The sequence below is a fragment of the Populus euphratica genome, unplaced genomic scaffold (assembly GCF_000495115.2).
Source record: "Populus euphratica unplaced genomic scaffold, PopEup_1.0 scaffold765.1, whole genome shotgun sequence".
NCBI lineage: Eukaryota > Viridiplantae > Streptophyta > Magnoliopsida > Malpighiales > Salicaceae > Populus > Populus euphratica.
In genome coordinates, this window is record NW_011500635.1 from 27,419 (window position 1) to 47,494 (window position 20,076).

Genomic DNA, 20,076 nt, shown 5'->3' on the forward strand with positions numbered 1-20,076 from the left:
ATTTTGAGCATTTTCAGCTAATAAGTCTAAGTACTCCATTGCTTCATCGGGGTCTTTATCTTCAAAAGTTCCATTGCACATCAATTCAACCATTTGCCTATCTTCGACGCCAAAAACTTGACACGACGAAAAGATTGTTGTCTTCTCCCAAGTGCAAGAGTATCGAAGTAATAAATAACCCGGCAAGACCAGGGTCGAACCACAGGGAGGTTAGTTGTACAAATTATAAACGACAATAGTACAACAACAACAATAATAATAGTAATAACAATAACAATAACAACAACAACAACAACAACAACAACAACAACAACAACAACAATAATAATAATAATAATAATAATAATAATAATAATAATAATAATAATAAAGAAAGAGAAGTAGAAGAAGATGATGAGAACTTGGAGATGGAAAATTAATGTAAGGATTAAACAATAATAATAGCAAATGTCAAGGTTAGAGGTTCCACTAATGGTATGTCAAACAAGTATAGTATAAACTCTTATTAGTCAATTGGAAACCACATACAAAGGAGGTTCTAATCAGATTATAGATTGTTAACATGATTACATTAGTAATCTTATTCAATTAATGCTAATACTTGTAAATCTCGTCAAGCATTCATGATTATAACTTATGTTAACAACAAATCAAGTTCTTTTCATAGCTCAGGTGTCGGTTATACTATACAGTATGGGCTATGAAAGTGCCAAGCATTTGTTGTACCAAGTGTTATACAACATAAATCGAGATTAGTCATTTAACAAGCAAAGTATTAAAGAGTGAACAAGATAACAAATATAAAACATGTTAGTATCAAACATTAAAGTCCATATTGAGTTTACACTATACTTATTCTTACACCATTAGTGTAACCTTTTCACCTTAACATAATAAACTTAGCTAGACATAATAAAAGAAAGAAAAATAAATAAATAAAATAAGAACATAAATAAGATAAGAGTTAACTAAGTAAAGGAAAGGAAATGAAAGGCATAAATTGATATTAATGAAAGCAAAGCATAAACATTACAAAAAATACAAAGAGAGAAAGGAAGAGCATGATCTTGATCTGGAAACCAAGATGCCTAAATGCATGGCAAATGCCTCCTTTTATAGGCCAAAATTGGGAACTATTGATTTGATGACTAATTGATAAGTGGGTGGCCAACTCTTGACTTGGTGACAATCCTTATCTTCTCTTGTCTACCCAAAACATCATTGTTAACGTCAAAATTGGAGCCACTCAAAAACATGAAAGTTGTAGACAATTATCTCAGCTATCTTGTGTAAACAATTCAGCTCATTTGGACTTCTAGAACTCCAGATATGGCCAAAATATTGAACAGTGTTCGGGCTGGAGGACAGCTTCGGGCTTCTTTGTTGTTGTAATAATTTGGACTTGAAAATGGCCTTTTTAGATCTTGGGCTCCATATGAAAGTTGTAGGCCTATGTCTTACTTTTCCATGCATATAAAGTAGACCTAAATTTGAGATCTGTAGCTTTAGATATGACCCAATTACCAAATAGTGTTCCGGTTTGGATTGCACCGACATCTCTTTTCTAAATTTGGTCATCTCTTTGCCCTTGCAATTTAAGTTCTTAAAGTCATCAATCAATCCTTTCATTTATGTGATAGGCCTGCATTTAAAATGAACATTTACCACAAATTAAAGGTATCTTATATTATTAGATATATTATTATAAAACATGTTTTAGTTAAGGAGTTATTGATACTTCAAGTGCAAAATGATGATATAAAACCATGATAAAAATGCACTTTTACGTACTAATCATAAGCTCTTTAGATTTGTGTTCAAAAATTAAATTCAATAATAATATATAACTTAAAATTGATATATATATATATATATATTATTTCAGGATATTTCAACTTCATTATATATTTTCTCATATATTATTATATTTCAGGATATTTCAACTTCATTATATATTTTCTCATATATTATTATTTTTATGTATTTATTAATTTAAATACTAAAAAATTTATTATGTATCAAGTGATTTTTTAAAAAAAATACAAAGAAGGCTATACATTCATAATCAAGCCATTAAACAATTTTTGTGAGAGGTTTTTTTCATGAATTCATCAAAAATTATTATATAAACATAGTTACTCAACTAAACTATGGACAATTAATAAAATAGAATCTCATACACGTGTCGGGGCTGGACTAACAATAAATAATTATCTAGTCCTTTTGGCTTGTGAGATAGTCATTTTGAGTTTGGAATTTATAATTTAGTCCCCAGATCAAGTTGTGTGAGGTGGGGGAATAATAATTCTTAGTCCTTGTATTTTTTATAATTTTGTAATTTGAGCTTTGGTAATGAACATAATACTAAAGTTGACTGTCAATATTTTGTTGATGATTCTTTTTAAATTATTTTTTTAATGTTCATTATGGATATTGAAAAAATTGATTAGAAATAAATTGAGAGAAGGAATAACAACGCAAACAGATATAAAAATACAGAGATTGAATATTGAGTTTTTTTAACTAAAGGGATTAACTAGTTAGTTGGCTAAAAATTATAATACACAAGGATTGAATGAATGGTTGAAAGAGTTGAAGTAAAGATGTTGACAGGAATATCCCTCCAGTGAGCTTAATCACTGTATATTAAAATGATAAAAGCCAATGCAATTGTTTCAACTAATAATTACATAGTATTTCAAACTAGCTGCAATGGAAATTAGAGGAAACAGATTTTGATAGAAACGGCACCAGCCAAGTAGGCCGAGGTAGGTGAATATACCAAAGAAATTAACTCATTCATGGAGCAGCATTGGGTTCGCCATGATCACCAGCAGAAGTGTTTGTTTCACCTCTACCACTGAAATGACCATTTCCGAAGGGCTTGTGGCCTCTGGGGTCTGATCCTTTCATGTTAGCATTCCTGGGTGTTGGAAATCCCTTGTCAAACCCAAATTCAAGATCGCTTTCCCTATCCTTGGGACGAAAGGTGGGATTGTGTTGGCTGTGCTGCAGACTGGTCTTGTTGTTATTGACTTTCTGCTTGTTTAGACGCTTGTTGCAAATCCTGCCAAGACAGCAAGCAATAGCTGATATAACAACAATCACTGCCAGGACTATAAAAACGGTTCCAAATGACCCATTTGAGTGGGAAGATGGGGTCTGCCTGGCGACAGTGTTTGGGTAAAGGACAACAGGCTGCTGCTGCTGCTGCTGCTGTTGAGGCTGCTGTGTAGACATTTTTCTTGGTTGATGATAGAAAAATAATTGGGTTAAGCTTATAATTACCACCTCTCTGCCTCTCTTGTTCTTTGAGTGCAGACTAATCAAGGAAGACTAAGGTAAACTCACGGGGCAAGCAATGGCATTGCCTATGAAAGGGGTTACGTATTATTGGGTTTCAAATATGTATTAGTGATTTTCTTTTATCCCCCTTCAGGTTCAATAAAGAAATTAAAGAACGTTCTTTAATAAAGAGACAATACTATAAAGATATTCTGTGTTCTTTACGGCGAAGAAGGTGCTTTTGGCACCACTTGCTTTGTAACTAGAGAAAGAAAGATTTGGTAGTCTTAAGATACACAAGATTCTCAAAGACACATGTAAAGCAGCAACTTCTATTATTAGTGCTTGACATTGCTCGAGTAATCATTGAGATAATTACGAAGGTTTTTGTTCCCTAGCCATCCATTACCCCGTCCGAAGTTGATCCAAGCATCCATGTATTGGCCTTTGCGCACCATTTTCATACATGTAGGGCTCTGATGTCACAGCAGCACTTCTTTTTAAAGGGAAATTGCCTGATTGATTCTTGAAAGAGAAGTGGAACGAAATAACACATAGATGAAATGAAAAGATGCTCTTCATGATATAAGATTAAATCAACAAATAGATGCAGCCATCACCAGGTTTTTGCTGCGAAGTGATAGAACTTATTTTGGAAAGGGTAAAGAAATTGTGGGACACTGTCGAAAGTTCTTGCGTGGAGAGTTCGTTCGGTCTTCGGTCCAAGCTGCAGGCTAGCAGCAACTTTGGAAACACAGATTTCGAAGTTTGAAACTGGGAAATGCGACACATCTGGCACTGTTTTTTCCCAGTCACACACACATGATAGATCGCACTCCGTTGATTGTCATCTTTATTCGTTTCTTTTTGACAAATGGATTCTGGAGCCAGATCTTCTTTTCTATGATTGGAGTAATGATCTAATTTAGGGAAATGATGCCCTGATACACACTTCTGACAGATTCTTTTGGCACAAACGCATTAGTACACTTTGGTCCTAAGCTCTTATAATTATGCAAACAAGTCCTTTAATAAGAGAAGAAGTTTTACATTTTTCTTAGTAGGTTTTTGCCTATGCAAACTTCAAAGAATTATAAATTCTCAATTTCACCTTTGATTTTGAAAATGAAGGAAAAAAAGTATTAAAAAGAGATTGCTATAGTAATTTGCACCTCTCTAATTTAAATAGGTTAATTATAAAATTTATCGGTGGATAATTTAAATTATTTATAAAGAAAAATTTAAAATCTAAATATTTTTTTCAAACCATTTCTAAGAATTGGATCAATATTTTTATTAAGAAATTGTTACAACGGGGTGATGTTGGCCAAAAGAAATTTGTAATATTTTGCAATAAACATAATTTTAGAAGAATTTCAAAATTTAGGACCAATTTTAAGTATTATTTGTCGTATGATAACAGGTGTGGGAAAACATTTGGCATGTGGGGACTAAAGTCAACTTATTTATGAGGAATGAAAAGCCTCCATCACATCGGGGGCCTATTTTTCGTAACGTTGATCGTGGAGTGATTAAAATAAGAAAAAACATTTACTAAAATTAAAGTTACTGAAATGGGGGAAGAGTATGAGAATCATTTGAGGATTTTTAGACTTTGGGATGAAGGCTTATGATCTAGAAAAAAAAAATAGTAAGTTATTATGATTATTTTTGTATTCATAAGTTTGGCTAACATTTTATTAATAGTTTTTGTTGGATTTATTTCAATTTCACCTTATCTTTTTCTCACCATTATGAGTAATAGATTACTCATGAAGTTAAATTGTGCCCTGAATCTAGTTTATTTACTTTCATGATGATTAAAATAAATATTTATGGGACAGTTAATAATTTAAATTAAAATATATATATATATATAGTCAGAATTCCTTTATTTATTCATGTATTTGTTTTTAATAAAAACATGTTTTTTTTATTAATAATAAGGTTTTTTTAATAAAAGCTAAAGATAATTAAAACAAATATTTGTAAAAACTTCCAATGATTTGAATTAGGGATAAAAAAATGTTTATTTAACCAAAACTTCCTTTATTAATATATTTCCTTTTGTTTTGACAAAAACAAAATTATATAAGAATCATTATTTTTAAAATAAAAACATGATGTGATATGAAAACGAAAAACACCATCACTCATGAAAAGAGTTTTTTCTTTAAAAAAAAAAAATTCTATATGATACGTTTGTATATAATTACTCATAAAGTAATTGTTAAAAGAATTTTAATCTTATTTCATGGAATGATTTTTTAAATATTATTTTAATAATTATATTTAGAATGATTTTTATTTTAAAATAAAAAAATGAAAGGCTATTAAACAAAGTATAGGCACACCTAGATCTGGAAAAACAGGCCAACATACACCTTGCCTTAAAAAAATAAGGTATGTATGGTTTTTTTTAATAATTAGAGAATAAATTTTAACTGAGAAATTCAGATTTAATTTTATAAATTTTATAAATTTAATTTTTAATATATTTTCATCTAAAGACATTACAATATATAATTATTTATAAATCCAAAACACTCTTTAATTAAACTAAAAACTCTAGATCAATATGAATAAAAAAAAAATAGGTTTTCATCTATTTTTTTATCATGATTAAATATTAGGACCACCTTTATCGAAGTAATCTCTCTAAGACATTCTATTAACATTAAAATTACTTTTTTTTTGTTATAGGAATTTGGCCCACCCAAAGTTTATTTTTCTTTTCTTTTCTGGTGACTTTATCACTCTTCTCTCAACTAACAATAACTGAAATAAAAGAAAAATAAAGTTTAGGTCTTCAAACATAAACTCTTAATACTACATAAACCAAATAAAAGAAAAAAAAATTATATCACTGTGAAATATATACCAGCTCCTTTAATTTATTTTGTAACTACAATACTTTATTACCAGTTGATCACGCTATCCTAAGAAACCTGCCTGTCTTTTGTAGAAATCTTTGAGCACATATAATCAAGCATCATCCAAGAATTGAAAAATTTTAACTTTAAACTCAACATATATATATATATATATATATATCAACATGCTCTTGGTTCAATATTTTTGTTTAACAAAGGGTTGGAGTGGGCTATTTAAGCGAGGATACACTGGAAAGTGGCTATCTCCTCGATTTATTTTAATGTAACAAAAATCATCCGTAACTAAGTGAAATCGTGTAAATCAACTTAAAAACTTGAAAAATTAATAAAATCATATTAAATTATTGAAATTAGTTGAAATCATGTAAAATCATGATTTTAAACATGATTTTACATGTCAATAAATATTTATCATGTTAAATTAATTTAAAAACTCAAATAGTAATAAAATCATATTAAATCATTAAAATTGATTTAAATCATGTAAAATCATGATTTTAAATCTAATTTTACAAGTTTATAAGAAATATATATATGATTAGTACTTAAAAATGCATTCTCATTAAGGATTTATGTCATCATATTGCACCTAAAGTATCATTAAATTCCCTAACAAAAGCATGTTTTATATTAGCAAGTCTAAAAATATAATATACCTTTAATTCATGGTAAATGTCCATCCTAAATGCAGGTCTATCACATAAATAAAAGGATTGATTGATGAGTTTAAGGATTGAAATTGAAAGGATAAAAAGAAGGCCAAACTTAGCAAAGTGTTGCTGGTGCATTCCAAACTCGAACACCGTTCAGTAATTTGATCATATCTGGAGCTGTAGATATCAGATTTAGGTCCATTTTATATCGATGGAAAGGTAAGACATAGACCTACAACTTTCATATGAAGTCAAAGACTCAGTTCTGCCGTTTTCAAGCCCAAATCTTAGCAACAACGAAGACGTCGGAAGCTGTCCTGCAGCTCAAGCACTATTCGGTTTTTGGCTCATATCTTGAGTTCTAGAAGTCCAAATGAGCTCTGGTTTTTTTTTATGGAAAGCTGAGACAATTGCCCACAGATTCCACAATTCAGTTGGCTATAATTCTGATGTGAGCAATGACGTTTTGGCCAGCCAACAATATCAAAAATCAGCCCACAATATCAAAAAACCAGCAGCCATTAATGTCAAAAACCAGCCACCAAATCAATGGATGCCCACCAATTCTTCAATCAATCAATAGTTCTGAAACTTAGCCTATAAAAGGAGGCATTGTCCATGTATTTAGTCATATTAATTTTCAGATCAAAGTTATCTTCTTGCTTTCTCTCTACATCTTTGTAATGTTCAAGTTTTCTTTTATGCTATAGTAATCTCTTGTTTATGCTCTTTCATTTCCTTTCCTATACTTAGTTAGCTTATATTATGTTTATGTTCTTATATTGTTTATTTGTGTTTTTCTCCTTCTTAATGTTTAGCTAAGTTAATTATGTCAAGGTGAAAAGGTTTCTCTAATGGTGTTAGAATAGGTATAATATAAACTCAACATGAGCTTTAAATGTTTATATCCAAGAAAGATTGTTATTAACATGTTTTATCTTTTTATCTTACTAATTCTTAATACCTTGCTTATTAAATGTTTAATTTAGATTTGTGTTGTATAATATTTGGTACATCAAATGCTTGATCTTTCATAGTTTTCGGCCGAAATCGTTATTATGATAGAAACTTGATTTGTTGTTAACATAAACTAGCAACATGAATGCTTGATGATATTTATAAGTATGGTATTACTTATATAAGATAATTAATATGATCATGTTAGTAATTTATAATGAGCTAATAACGAGAAATCATCCGATTAGAACCTCCTTTGTGTGTGGTTTCTAGTTGAGTAATAAAAAGAGTTTATATTATATTTATTTGAAATACCATTAGTGAATCCTATAACCTTGACATATGTTTTGTTATTGTTTAATCCTTACATCAATATCACATCCCAAAACTTTCTTCAACTCCTTTTCTGTTATTATTCTCTTTAAATCTTTTTCTTTATTTGTAATTTATATAATTCACCTCCCTGTGGTTCGACCCCGGTCTTGCCGGGTTATTTTACTTTGACACTCCTGCACTTGGGATAAGACATCAACTCTTTGATCGTGTCAAGTTTTTGGCGCCGTTGCCGGGGAGGTAAGTTATTGTATAAATTAAATATTTTATTTTATTTTATTTTCACTTTTATTTGTTTTTCTAATTGTTGTTTCTTTTTCTTTTTCTTTTTCTTTTTTCTTTTCTTTTCTTTTGTATTTGCATGAGAGTTTGGACACGTACATTAAGTGGTAGACTTTCTAGAAAATCATCATTTTCTTTAGAAAACATGGCCGAAGAAGATAACCAATCAATTCATAATGAGAATAATGAGAATAATCGTGTTAGAACACTTAGAGATCATATGAATCCAACAAGAACAAGTGCACCATCATGTATTGTTTTTCCTCCTGATGCATCTCATTTTAATTTTAAGCCAGGTATTATTCAACTTTTACCCACTTTTCATGGCTTAGAATTAGAAAATCCATACTTGCACTTAAGAGAATTTGAAGAAGTTTGTAACACTTATAATGACTTAAATTGTAGCATGAACACCATCAGATTAAAGCTTTTTCCTTTTTCGTTAAAAGATAAAGCTAAAACATGGCTACAAAATATTAGGTCAGGATCCATTCATGCTTGGGATGAAATGCAACAACAGTTTTTAAAGAAATTTTTCCCTTCTCATAGAACAAACTCTTTCAAAAGACAAATCACCACTTTTACTCAAAAACCAGGAGAAACATTTTATAAATGTTGGGATAGATATAAAGACTTGCTTAATACCTGTCCTCATCATGGTTTTGAAACATGGAGATTGGTTTCACAATTTTATGAAGGGTTAACACCTAAAGATAGGCAAATGGTGGAATTGATGTGCAATGGAACTTTTGAAAATAAAGACCCTAATGAAGCAATGGAGTACCTAGAGTTGCTAGCTGAAAATGCTCAAAATTGGGACACCACAGGTACTTGTGAGGCACCAGGTAAAACTCAACCTCATACATCTAATGGAGGCATGTATAGCCTTAGGGAAGATCATGACCTCCAAGCCAAATTTGCATCTTTAGCTAGAAAAGTTGAGGCACTAGAATTAAAAAAGAGTGGTCAATTAAAATCTGTTCAAGAAATTGTGTGTCAAATTTGTGAAACCAATGAACACTCAACCAATGATTGTCCCACGTTGCCTTCTTTTAAGGAATGTCTCCATGAACAAGCCAATGCTTTAAATAGTTTCCAAAGACCAAGTCATAACCCGTACTCACAAACGTACAACCCTGGTTGGAGAAATCACCCAAATTTCAGTTGGAAGAGTGGTAACAATAATGCACAAACTTCACACCCACCATTTCAAACACAACATAATTTTCAAAATTCTCATGGATATGCACCTCCTTATATTCCCCCTCCTAGAAGAAATCTTGAGGAAACATTACATGCATTCATTGAAAAGCAAGAGACAATCAACACTCAAAATGCTCAAACCATGGCTGATTTGAAAGATACTCTTGCAAAGTTCACATCTGCTCTCAGTTTTCAGGAGAAAGGTAAGTTTCCATCTCAACCCCAGCAAAATCCCAAAGGGCAATACAATTCAAGTACAAGCAGTTCTGGAAGCCAACATCTGGATCAAGTCAAATCAGTCACTACTCTCCGCAGTGGTAAGGTTATTAAAAAACCTATTCTTGAACCTTGTGAGAAAGAAGATGAGTTAGTCTCCAAGGGTAAGGAAATGGTTGAACCTGATCATTGCAAGGAAGAGACTGATTCCCCACCAGCACTTCCATTTCCTCATGCCATGACCAAACAAAGGAAAGTCAATCACAATTCTGAAATCTTTGAAACTTTCAAACAGGTAAGGATTAATATACCTTTGCTAGATGCTATTAAACAGGTACCATCTTATGCTAAATTTTTGAAAGATCTATGCACTGTAAAGAGAAAATTGAATGTGAAAAAGAAAGCCTTCTTAGCCGAACAAGTAAGTGCCATTCTTCAGAACAATAATGCTTTGAAATATAAAGACCCTGGTTGTCCTACAATTTCTTGCTTTATTGGAGAACATAAAATTGACAGAGCTTTACTTGATCTTGGAGCTAGTGTGAATTTACTTCCATATTCGGTTTTTCAAAGTCTAAATCTCGGTGAGTTAAAACCTACTTCTGTTACTCTTTTACTTGCTGATAGATCTATAAAAATGCCTAGAGGAATAGTTGAAGATGTGTTAGTACAAGTTGATAAATTCATCTTTCCTGTGGATTTTATTGTCTTGGATACACAACCTGTTGAAGCATGCAATTCAATTCCTGTTATTTTAGGACGTCCATTTCTTGCAACTTCTAATGCATTGATTAATTGTAGGAATGGAGTGATGAAGTTATCTTTTGGAAACATGACATTAAAAATGAATGTTTTTAACATTTGCAAGCAACCTGGAGATGATAATGATTTACAGGAAGTAGATTTTATTGAAAAAATAATTTACGATCAATTTGAAAATTCTTCCAATGAAATTGAGTTTAATGAATCTGAAGATTTGCAAATGGTTTGTTTTCAGGAAGAATCAAAGGCAAATATTTGGAGACCAAAAATTGAGGAATTGCCACCACGATCAATTGGGTCCATACCTTCAAGTGTTCAACCACCAAAACCCGATTTGAAGCCATTACCATGTAATCTCAAATACTCATTTTTGGGAGAAAATGAAACTTTTCCGGTAATAATTTCTTCCAAACTTAATGTTCATCAAGAAGGTAAGTTATTACAAACTCTGAAAATGCACAAAAATGCATTAGGATGGACCATAGCTGACATAAAAGGAATTAGTCCTTTGATTTGCACACACAAGATTTATTTGGAGGAAAATGCTAAACCCTCTAGAGAAATGCAACGAAGGCTTAATCCTAATATGAAAGAAGTAGTGAGGAATGAAGTCATTAAACTTCTAGATAATGGAATCATTTATCCTATTTCTGATAGCAAATGGGTAAGTCCTACCCAAGTTGTACCTAAAAAGTCTGGAGTTACTGTGATAACAAATGAGAAAAATGAGTTAATTCCAACGAGGACTATTACTGGTTGGCGCATGTGCATTGACTATAGGAAACTCAATTCAATGACTAGAAAAGATCACTTTCCTTTACCTTTCATGGATCAAATTCTAGAAAGAGTTGCAGGTCATGAATTTTATTGTTTTCTAGATGGTTATTCAGGTTACAACCAAATTGAAATTGCATTTGAAGATCAAGAGAAAACTACTTTCACATGTCCATTTGGTACATTTGCATACCGAAGGATGCCTTTTGGATTATGTAATGCACCAGCCACGTTTCAAAGATGCATGCTTAGCATATTCAGTGATATGGTTGAACGTTTTCTTGAGATATTTATGGATGATTTTTCTGTTTTTGGTGATTCATTTGATAATTGTTTAACTAATTTGGAAAAGGTTTTGAACAGGTGTGAAGAGAAGAATCTTGTGTTGAATTGGGAAAAATGTCATTTTATGGTAACAAACGGCATTGTACTTGGTCACATTGTTTCATCAATAGGAATTGAGGTTGATAAATCTAAAATTGAGTTAATTGCCAACTTGCCAACACCAAAATCTGTTAAAAATGTTAGATCATTTTTAGGACATGCTGGTTTTTATAGAAGGTTTATCAAAGATTTTAGTATAATATCTAAGCCATTGTGTAACCTTCTAACAAAGGATAATGTTTTTGAATGGACTGAATATTGTGAAGAAGCCTTTGTTAAACTTAAAAACCTGCTTACATCTGCTCCTGTTATTCAACCTCCTGATTGGTCATTACCTTTTGAAATAATGTGTGATGCTAGTGATTATGCCGTGGGTGCTGTTTTAGGACAAAGAAAAGATAAGAAACCCTATGTCATTTACTATGCAAGTAAAACTTTAAATAGTGCTCAAATAAATTACACAACCACTGAAAAAGAATTACTTGCTGTAGTATTTGCGTGTGAAAAATTCAGATCTTATCTTGTTGGCTCACCTGTTATTGTTTTTAGCGATCATGCAGCGTTGAAATATCTTCTTTCCAAGAAGGATTCTAAAGCTAGATTGGTGCGGTGGATTTTGTTACTTCAAGAATTCGATATCACAATCAAGGATAAGAAAGGCACCGAAAATGTTGTCGCGGATCATTTGTCAAGATTGGCAACTGATTCGAAATCTGACATCACACCAATCGATGACTACTTTCCTGATGAATCTTTACTTTCTGTCACTACAATGCCTTGGTTTGCTAATATTGTTAATTTTCTTGTTTCAGGTAGCACCAAAAGAAGGTTTACTAATATCTTGTTTAAAAGGTATTAAGCAGATATATAAATTTAATAAGAGTTTGTTTATCTGGATGGATTAATAGAAGTTAAATGATGAATGCCTTGCTTTGTGGTATTTGCAAATTATTTTTCTATTTTTAATGCTTTGATTACTAGGGACTAGTAATAAGCTGGTTGGGGGGTGTGATTAGTACTTAAAAGTGCATTCTCATTAAGGATTTATGTCATCATATTGCACCTAAAGTATCATTAAATTCCCTAACAAAAGCATGTTTTATATTAGCAAGTCTAAAAATATAATATACCTTTAATTCATGGTAAATGTTCATCATAAATGCAGGTCTATCACATAAATAAAAGGATTGATTGATGAGTTTAAGGATTGAAATTGAAAGGATAAAAAGAAGGCCAAACTTAGCAAAGTGTTGCTGGTGCATTCCAAACTCGAACACCGTTCAGTAATTTGATCATATCTGGAGCTGTAGATATCAGATTTAGGTCCATTTTATATCGATGGAAAGGTAAGACATAGACCTACAACTTTCATATGAAGTCAAAGACTCAGTTCTGCCGTTTTCAAGCCCAAATCTTAGCAACAACGAAGACGTCGGAAGCTGTCCTGCAGCTCAAGCACTATTCGGTTTTTGGCTCATATCTTGAGTTCTAGAAGTCCAAATGAGCTCTGGTTTTTTTTTATGGAAAGCTGAGACAATTGCCCACAGATTCCACAATTCAGTTGGCTATAATTCTGATGTGAGCAATGATGTTTTGGCCAGCCAACAATATCAAAAATCAGCCCACAATATCAAAAAACCAGCAGCCATTAATGTCAAAAACCAGCCACCAAATCAATGGATGCCCACCAATTCTTCAATCAATCAATAGTTCTGAAACTTAGCCTATAAAAGGAGGCATTGTCCATGTATTTAGTCATATTAATTTTCAGATCAAAGTTATCTTCTTGCTTTCTCTCTACATCTTTGTAATGTTCAAGTTTTCTTTTATGCTATAGTAATCTCTTGTTTATGCTCTTTCATTTCCTTTCTTATACTTAGTTAGCTTATATTATGTTTATGTTCTTATATTGTTTATTTGTGTTTTTCTCCTTCTTAATGTTTAGCTAAGTTAATTATGTCAAGGTGAAAAGGTTTCTCTAATGGTGTTAGAATAGGTATAATATAAACTCAACATGAGCTTTAAATGTTTATATCCAAGAAAGATTGTTATTAACATGTTTTATCGTTTTATCTTACTAATTCTTAATACCTTGCTTATTAAACGTTTAATTTAGATTTGTGTTGTATAATATTTGGTACATCAAATGCTTGATCTTTCATAGTTTTCGGCCGAAATCGTTATTATGATAGAAACTTGATTTGTTGTTAACATAAACTAGCAACATGAATGCTTGATGATATTTATAAGTATGGTATTACTTATATAAGATAATTAATATGATCATGTTAGTAATTTATAATGAGCTAATAACGAGAAATCATCCGATTAGAACCTCCTTTGTGTGTGGTTTCTAGTTGAGTAATAAAAAGAGTTTATATTATATTTATTTGAAATACCATTAGTGAATCCTATAACCTTGACATATGTTTTGTTATTGTTTAATCCTTACATCAATATCACATCCCAAAACTTTCTTCAACTCCTTTTCTGTTATTATTCTCTTTAAATCTTTTTCTTTATTTGTAATTTATATAATTCACCTCCCTGTGGTTCGACCCCGGTCTTGCCGGGTTATTTTACTTTGACACTCCTGCACTTGGGATAAGACATCAACTCTTTGATCGTGTCATACATATCCATGAGAATTTTAAAAATTGTGGTGTGCTTGAAACGGTGGTTGTGAAGTTTATACATTCTTATTATCACTCTTCCAACTGAAATTTAGATGATTCCTCCAACTAGAATTGTATGTTTGGGAGTATCGGTTGTGGTTGGCCCTTTGAAAATTGTTTAAAGCATGGGCTTGTTCATGGAGACATTCCTTAAAAGAAGGCAAGGTTGGACAGTTATTGGTTGAGTGTTCATTTGTTTCACATATTTGACACACAATGTTTTCAACAGATTTTAATTGACCACTCTTTTTCAATTCTAGTACCTTGACTTTTTTCGCTAAAGATACAAACTTAGCTTGAAGGTCATGATCTTCCCTAAGGTTGTACATACCTCCACTAGATGTATAAGGTTGAGTTTTACTCGATGCCTCATAAGTTCCCGCGGTGTCCCAATTTTGAGCATTTTCAGCTAACAAGTCTAAGTACTCCATTGCTTCATCAGGGTCTTTATCTTCAAAAGTTCCATTGCACATCAATTCAACCATTTGCCTATCTTTAGGTGTTAACCCTTCATAGAAATGTGAAACCAATCTCCATGTTTCAAAACCATGATGAGGGCAAGAGGTGTTAACCCTTCATAAAAATGTGAAACCAATCTCCATGTTTCAAAACCATGACAAGGGCAAGTATTAAGCAAGTTTCCATACCTATCCCAACATTGGTAAAATGTTTATCCTGGTTTTTGAGTAAAAGTGGTGATTTGTCTTTTGAAAGAGTTTGTTCTATGAGATAGGAAAAACTTCTTTAAAAAATGTTGATCACTGATAGGCGATGACATCCTTTTTATTAGTTTTCTTAGTTGATAACTACAAGGGAAACTAATTAGTGGGAGTTAAAGTAATTGAGTGATCTTAATTTCTTATAACACGTACAACAATTTAAAAGTGAATGACTTATCTAAAAGAGATTAGATTTTGTTATGAAAATGTTGATCTCAAACCTTTTTATTGTCATTTCCACTCCATCTAAAGAAATGAAGAGGAATTTTTGTTTTCCTTAATTTCTTCCCTTGCTCATTTTAATGGCAAACAAACCCCTCCACTCCTCTAGTGAGAACTTTTTGTTTTTTCAATTTAATTTTAGATTTTGACTTATGGATGATTTAAGAACAATAATTGAGCTTTCAAAGTAAAACTCTATTAATAAAGAATTAAAAAAAAAACGGCAATTAGGAACTTAAGATCTTTGACCTAAGAGCTAACAGAAGAAATTGAATTGTATATTTGAAGAGATGATGGATCTATAGCTTTGTAACTTGTAATCAAATTTGTTTGTATGATTTTCTTATGAAAATTTAATCTTTGATGTCATATCAGTAAGCTAGTATGGACAATATCATTGATTGCATTCACTAAATTAAGATAGATATCTATTAGGTTTTGATCATCAAGCCCTTCTAATCATCTAAACATAGAAGAGAGAGTAAATTGTTTCATTTAGTCCATGTGATCTTGTACATGTTATTCGTATACATTTAACATACAAATATATCTTAATAACAAAATCTACTACGTCTGATTTTAGAACTTAAGGTCAGTTATTAGAGTCACAATCTAGAAACTTTGAAGATGGAGAAATAATAGATGCTTTACAAGAATAATAGAGTTCTAAATTTCTAAAGAACTCTGTTGTTCTTTTAAGAGATATGTGTTATAAGAAATTAAAATAGAACAAAATCAAGGAATGAATTTTGATTTTATTAATTGTTTTCATTTTCTAGTAATTTAATGGTCTGTCTAATCAACAAAACCAGCACTTTTGCAATACAGTATGGATGCATATTTTACATTCTTTTTTTTTTGGATTATATGAGCTCTTATCTATTATATAATCTTATTACTTACTGCTTTAGTTTTGTGAGTTCTTTATGCATGCTTCTAGATTATATGAATTATTATATATAACACAAAAAACCATCTAAATCTTTTTTCCCTCGTAGTCTTTTCTCATTTTAGCCTACCTATAGTTTTAGCTTAGATGAAAAAACGTGTCTGGATTTAGATTTTTTTTTTGTTAGGAATGAAGAAATTATTAATAAACCAGCACTTCTACTCTAGAATGCCAAGCAACTGATAATAGAAATGATACTCAAGTCTACTTTTCTTTGTTTATCATAGAAAAAACCAAGTTACATGCCAATTTATTTATATCAATATCTTATTTTGTTTGCATTTTCTTCAGCCTATTCATTCATTTAGTCACATATGTTATGGTACTTCTTTTTTAACTAAAATTTAATTAGAATCATATGATATTTAGATTGATTACAAGGCTTATTTGAGTTGATTTTTGAATTGTTGATTATATGACATCTAGAAAAAATTATTTTAGTAATAGGCTTGATGTGGGATGGAAACATGATATAGATATCGATAAGAATTCTAGAAAAGTTTAGTGCAGGTATTGTCAAAAAATTATCAATTGAGGTATTTTTTGTTTTAAATATCATTTGGCTTACACTCATAAGGATGTTGAGTCATGCTAACAAGTACAAGAAAATATTAAACAGATGATTTTAAGTGTTTTAGTGAAAAATCTAGAAGCCATTGAAAAGAAAAAAAAGGCTCGTCAATATATTGAAAAAGATGGTGATAATAAATGAAAGAAATTAGCTCCATGGATAAAAACAGAGAGCAGCTGGTGGGAAGTGCACAAACAACCTTGAATCAATTACTACAAAAGGATATTAGAGATAAAGCATATCGAGAAATTGCAATGTTTTTCTACACTAGTGCAATTCCATTTAATTATATAAAAAACCCTAAGTTTCTTAAGACATTTGAATTGGTTGTAAAGCATGGACCATATTTCAAGCCTCCATCTTGCCATGATACTAGAGAGAAGTATTTGAAGCAAGAAGTGGATTAAACAATGAACTTGATTGAGGAGTACAAGCTAGAATAGGGAAAAAAAACATGTTATTCAATAATATATGATGGATTAATAGATAAAAAAGATGTATTTGTAACTTTTTGGTTAATAGTTTTAAATGGACAAGTTTTTTTTATCATTAGTAGATACTTTTAATATGTTCAAGATTGCTAATAAGGTATTTATGTTGGATGTCATTGTAGAGAGAATTGAGGAGGAAAATGTTGAGCAAGTAATCACCAATAATATTGCAAAGTATAAGGTAGTAGAACAACTATTAATGGCAAAACAAAGGTTGTATTGGACATCATGTGCTGCCCATTGTATTGACTTGATATTACAAGATTTTAAGAAGAAGTTAGAGGTTCATCAAGTAACTATTGCTAAGGGGAGGAGAATCACCTGATATATTTGTTCAAGAACTATTCTTATTTCCATGTGACATGACTAAAAGATGAATATTTTCTTCCAAGTACAGGAGTGTCGAAGTAATAAATAACCCGGTAAGATCGAGGTCGAACCACAAAGAGGTTGATTGTATAAATTATAGATAATAATAACACAACAAAAACAACATCAACAATAATAATAATAATGGTAGCAGCAGCAGCAGTACTAATAATAATAATAATAATAATAATAAAGAAAAAGTTGATGAAAACTTGGAGATGGAAGATTAATGTAATGATTAAAGAATGATAACAACAAATGTCAAGGTTAGAGGATCAACTAATGGTATGTCAAACAAGTATAGTATAAACTCTTATTATTCAATTGGAAACCACACATAAAGAAGGTTCTAATCAGATTATAAATTGTTAACATGATTACATTAGTTATCTTATTCGATTAATGTTAATACTTGTAAATCTCGTTAGGCATTCATGATTATAACTTATGTTAACAACAAATCAAGTTTCTTTCATAGCTCAGGTGTCGATTATACTATATAGTATGGGCTATGAAAGTTCCAAGCATTTATTGTACCAAGTGTTATATAACATAAATCTAGATTAGTCATTTAACAAGCAAACTATTAAAGAGTGAACAAGATAACTAATATAAAGCATGTTAGTATCAAACATTAAAGTCCATGTTAAGTTTACACTATACTTATTCTTACACCATTAGTGTAACCTTTTCACCTTGACATAATAAACTTAACTAAATATAATGAAAGAAATAAAAATAAATAAATAAAATAAAAACATAAATAAGAAAAAAGTTCACTACGTAAAGGAGAGACATTGAAAGGTATAAACAAAATATTAATGAAAATAAAACTTAAACATTACAAAAATACAAAGAGAGAAAGCAAAAGCATGATCTTGATCTGGAGACCAAGATGCCTAAATGCATGGCAAATGCCTTCTTTTATAGGCCAAAATTGGGAACTATTAATTTGATGACTAATTGATGAGTGGGTGACCAACTTTTGACTTGGTGACAATCCTTATCTACAATTATCTACCCAAAATATCATTGATAATATCAGAAATAAAAGCATTTGAAACATGAAAGTTGTAGGAAATTGCCTCAGTTTTCCAAGAAAAAAAATAGAGGTCATTTAGTTCACTAGAATTCTAGATATGGGCTAAAAACTTAACGGTGTTCGAGCTATAGGATAGATTCAGACTTCTTTGTTGTTGCTATAATTTGGACTTGAAAATGGTCTTTTTAAATCTTGGACTCCATATGAAAGTTGTAGGCCTATGTTTTACCTTTCGATCCATATAAAGTTGATCTAAATCCGAGATCTACAGCTCTAAATATGACTCAATTACTGAACAGTATTCTGGTTTGGATTTCACTAACATCTCTTTTCTAAGTTTGGTCATCTCTTTATCTTTTCAATTCCAGTTCTTAAACTCATCAATCAATCCTTTCATTTATGTGATAGGCTTGCATTTAAAATGAACATTTACTATAAATTAAAGGTATCTTCTTGACATGACGAAAAGATTAATGTCTTCTCCCAAGTGCCGGAGTGTTAAAGTAATAAATAACCCGGCAAGACCGAGGTCAAACCACTGGGAGGTTAATTATATAAATTATAGATAATAATAATACAACAACAATAAAAATAATAACAACAACAACGATAATAATAATAACAATAATAGTAATAGTAGTAGTAGAATACTAATAATAATAATAATAATAATAATAATAATAATAAAGAAAAAGAAGGAGAAGAAGAAGAAAAAGATGAGAACTTTGAGATGGAATATTAATGTAAGGATTAAACAATGATAATAACAAATGTCAAGGTTAGAGGTTTCACTAATGGTATGTCAAACAAGTATAGTATAAACTCTTATTATTATTATTATTATTATTATTATTATTATTATTATTATTATTATTATTATTGCTGTTATTACTATTATTGTTGTTGTTGTTATTGTTATTGTTGTTGTATTATTGTTATTTATAATTTATACAATTAACCTCCCTGTGGTTCGACCTCGGTCTTGCCGGGTTATTTATTACTTCGACACTCCTGCACTTGGGAGAAGACATCAATCTTTTAGTCGTGTCAATAAACAAACTCTCATTAAATTTATATATATATAATCAAAACCTCTTAAACAAGATATTAATAAACCTTTCTTTTGTACTCCATATATCAACACATAGTTATGGGGCTTTTCTTGGAACAATTTTTTTTATTGTTTTAATGTTTAAGGTTAACTTCCTTAAGCTGGGATTATTATTTTTTTCTCTTTTTTTTCTTATATATATATATATATATATATATATATATATAACTTAAAACACCATGCA

The 20,076-nt window shown here is 30.7% G+C and overlaps 1 protein-coding gene across 1 annotated transcript; it reads right to left on the bottom strand.

Annotated features, from left to right (window-relative positions):
* Positions 1-2,574: 2,574 nt before the first annotated feature.
* Positions 2,575-3,396, bottom strand: LOC105115795 (uncharacterized). Its single transcript, XM_011012814.1, has one exon. It carries the CDS (start codon positions 3,238-3,240, stop codon positions 2,800-2,802), a length of 441 nt encoding a protein of 146 aa, XP_011011116.1. The 5' UTR covers positions 3,241-3,396; the 3' UTR covers positions 2,575-2,799.
* Positions 3,397-20,076: the final 16,680 nt, after the last annotated feature.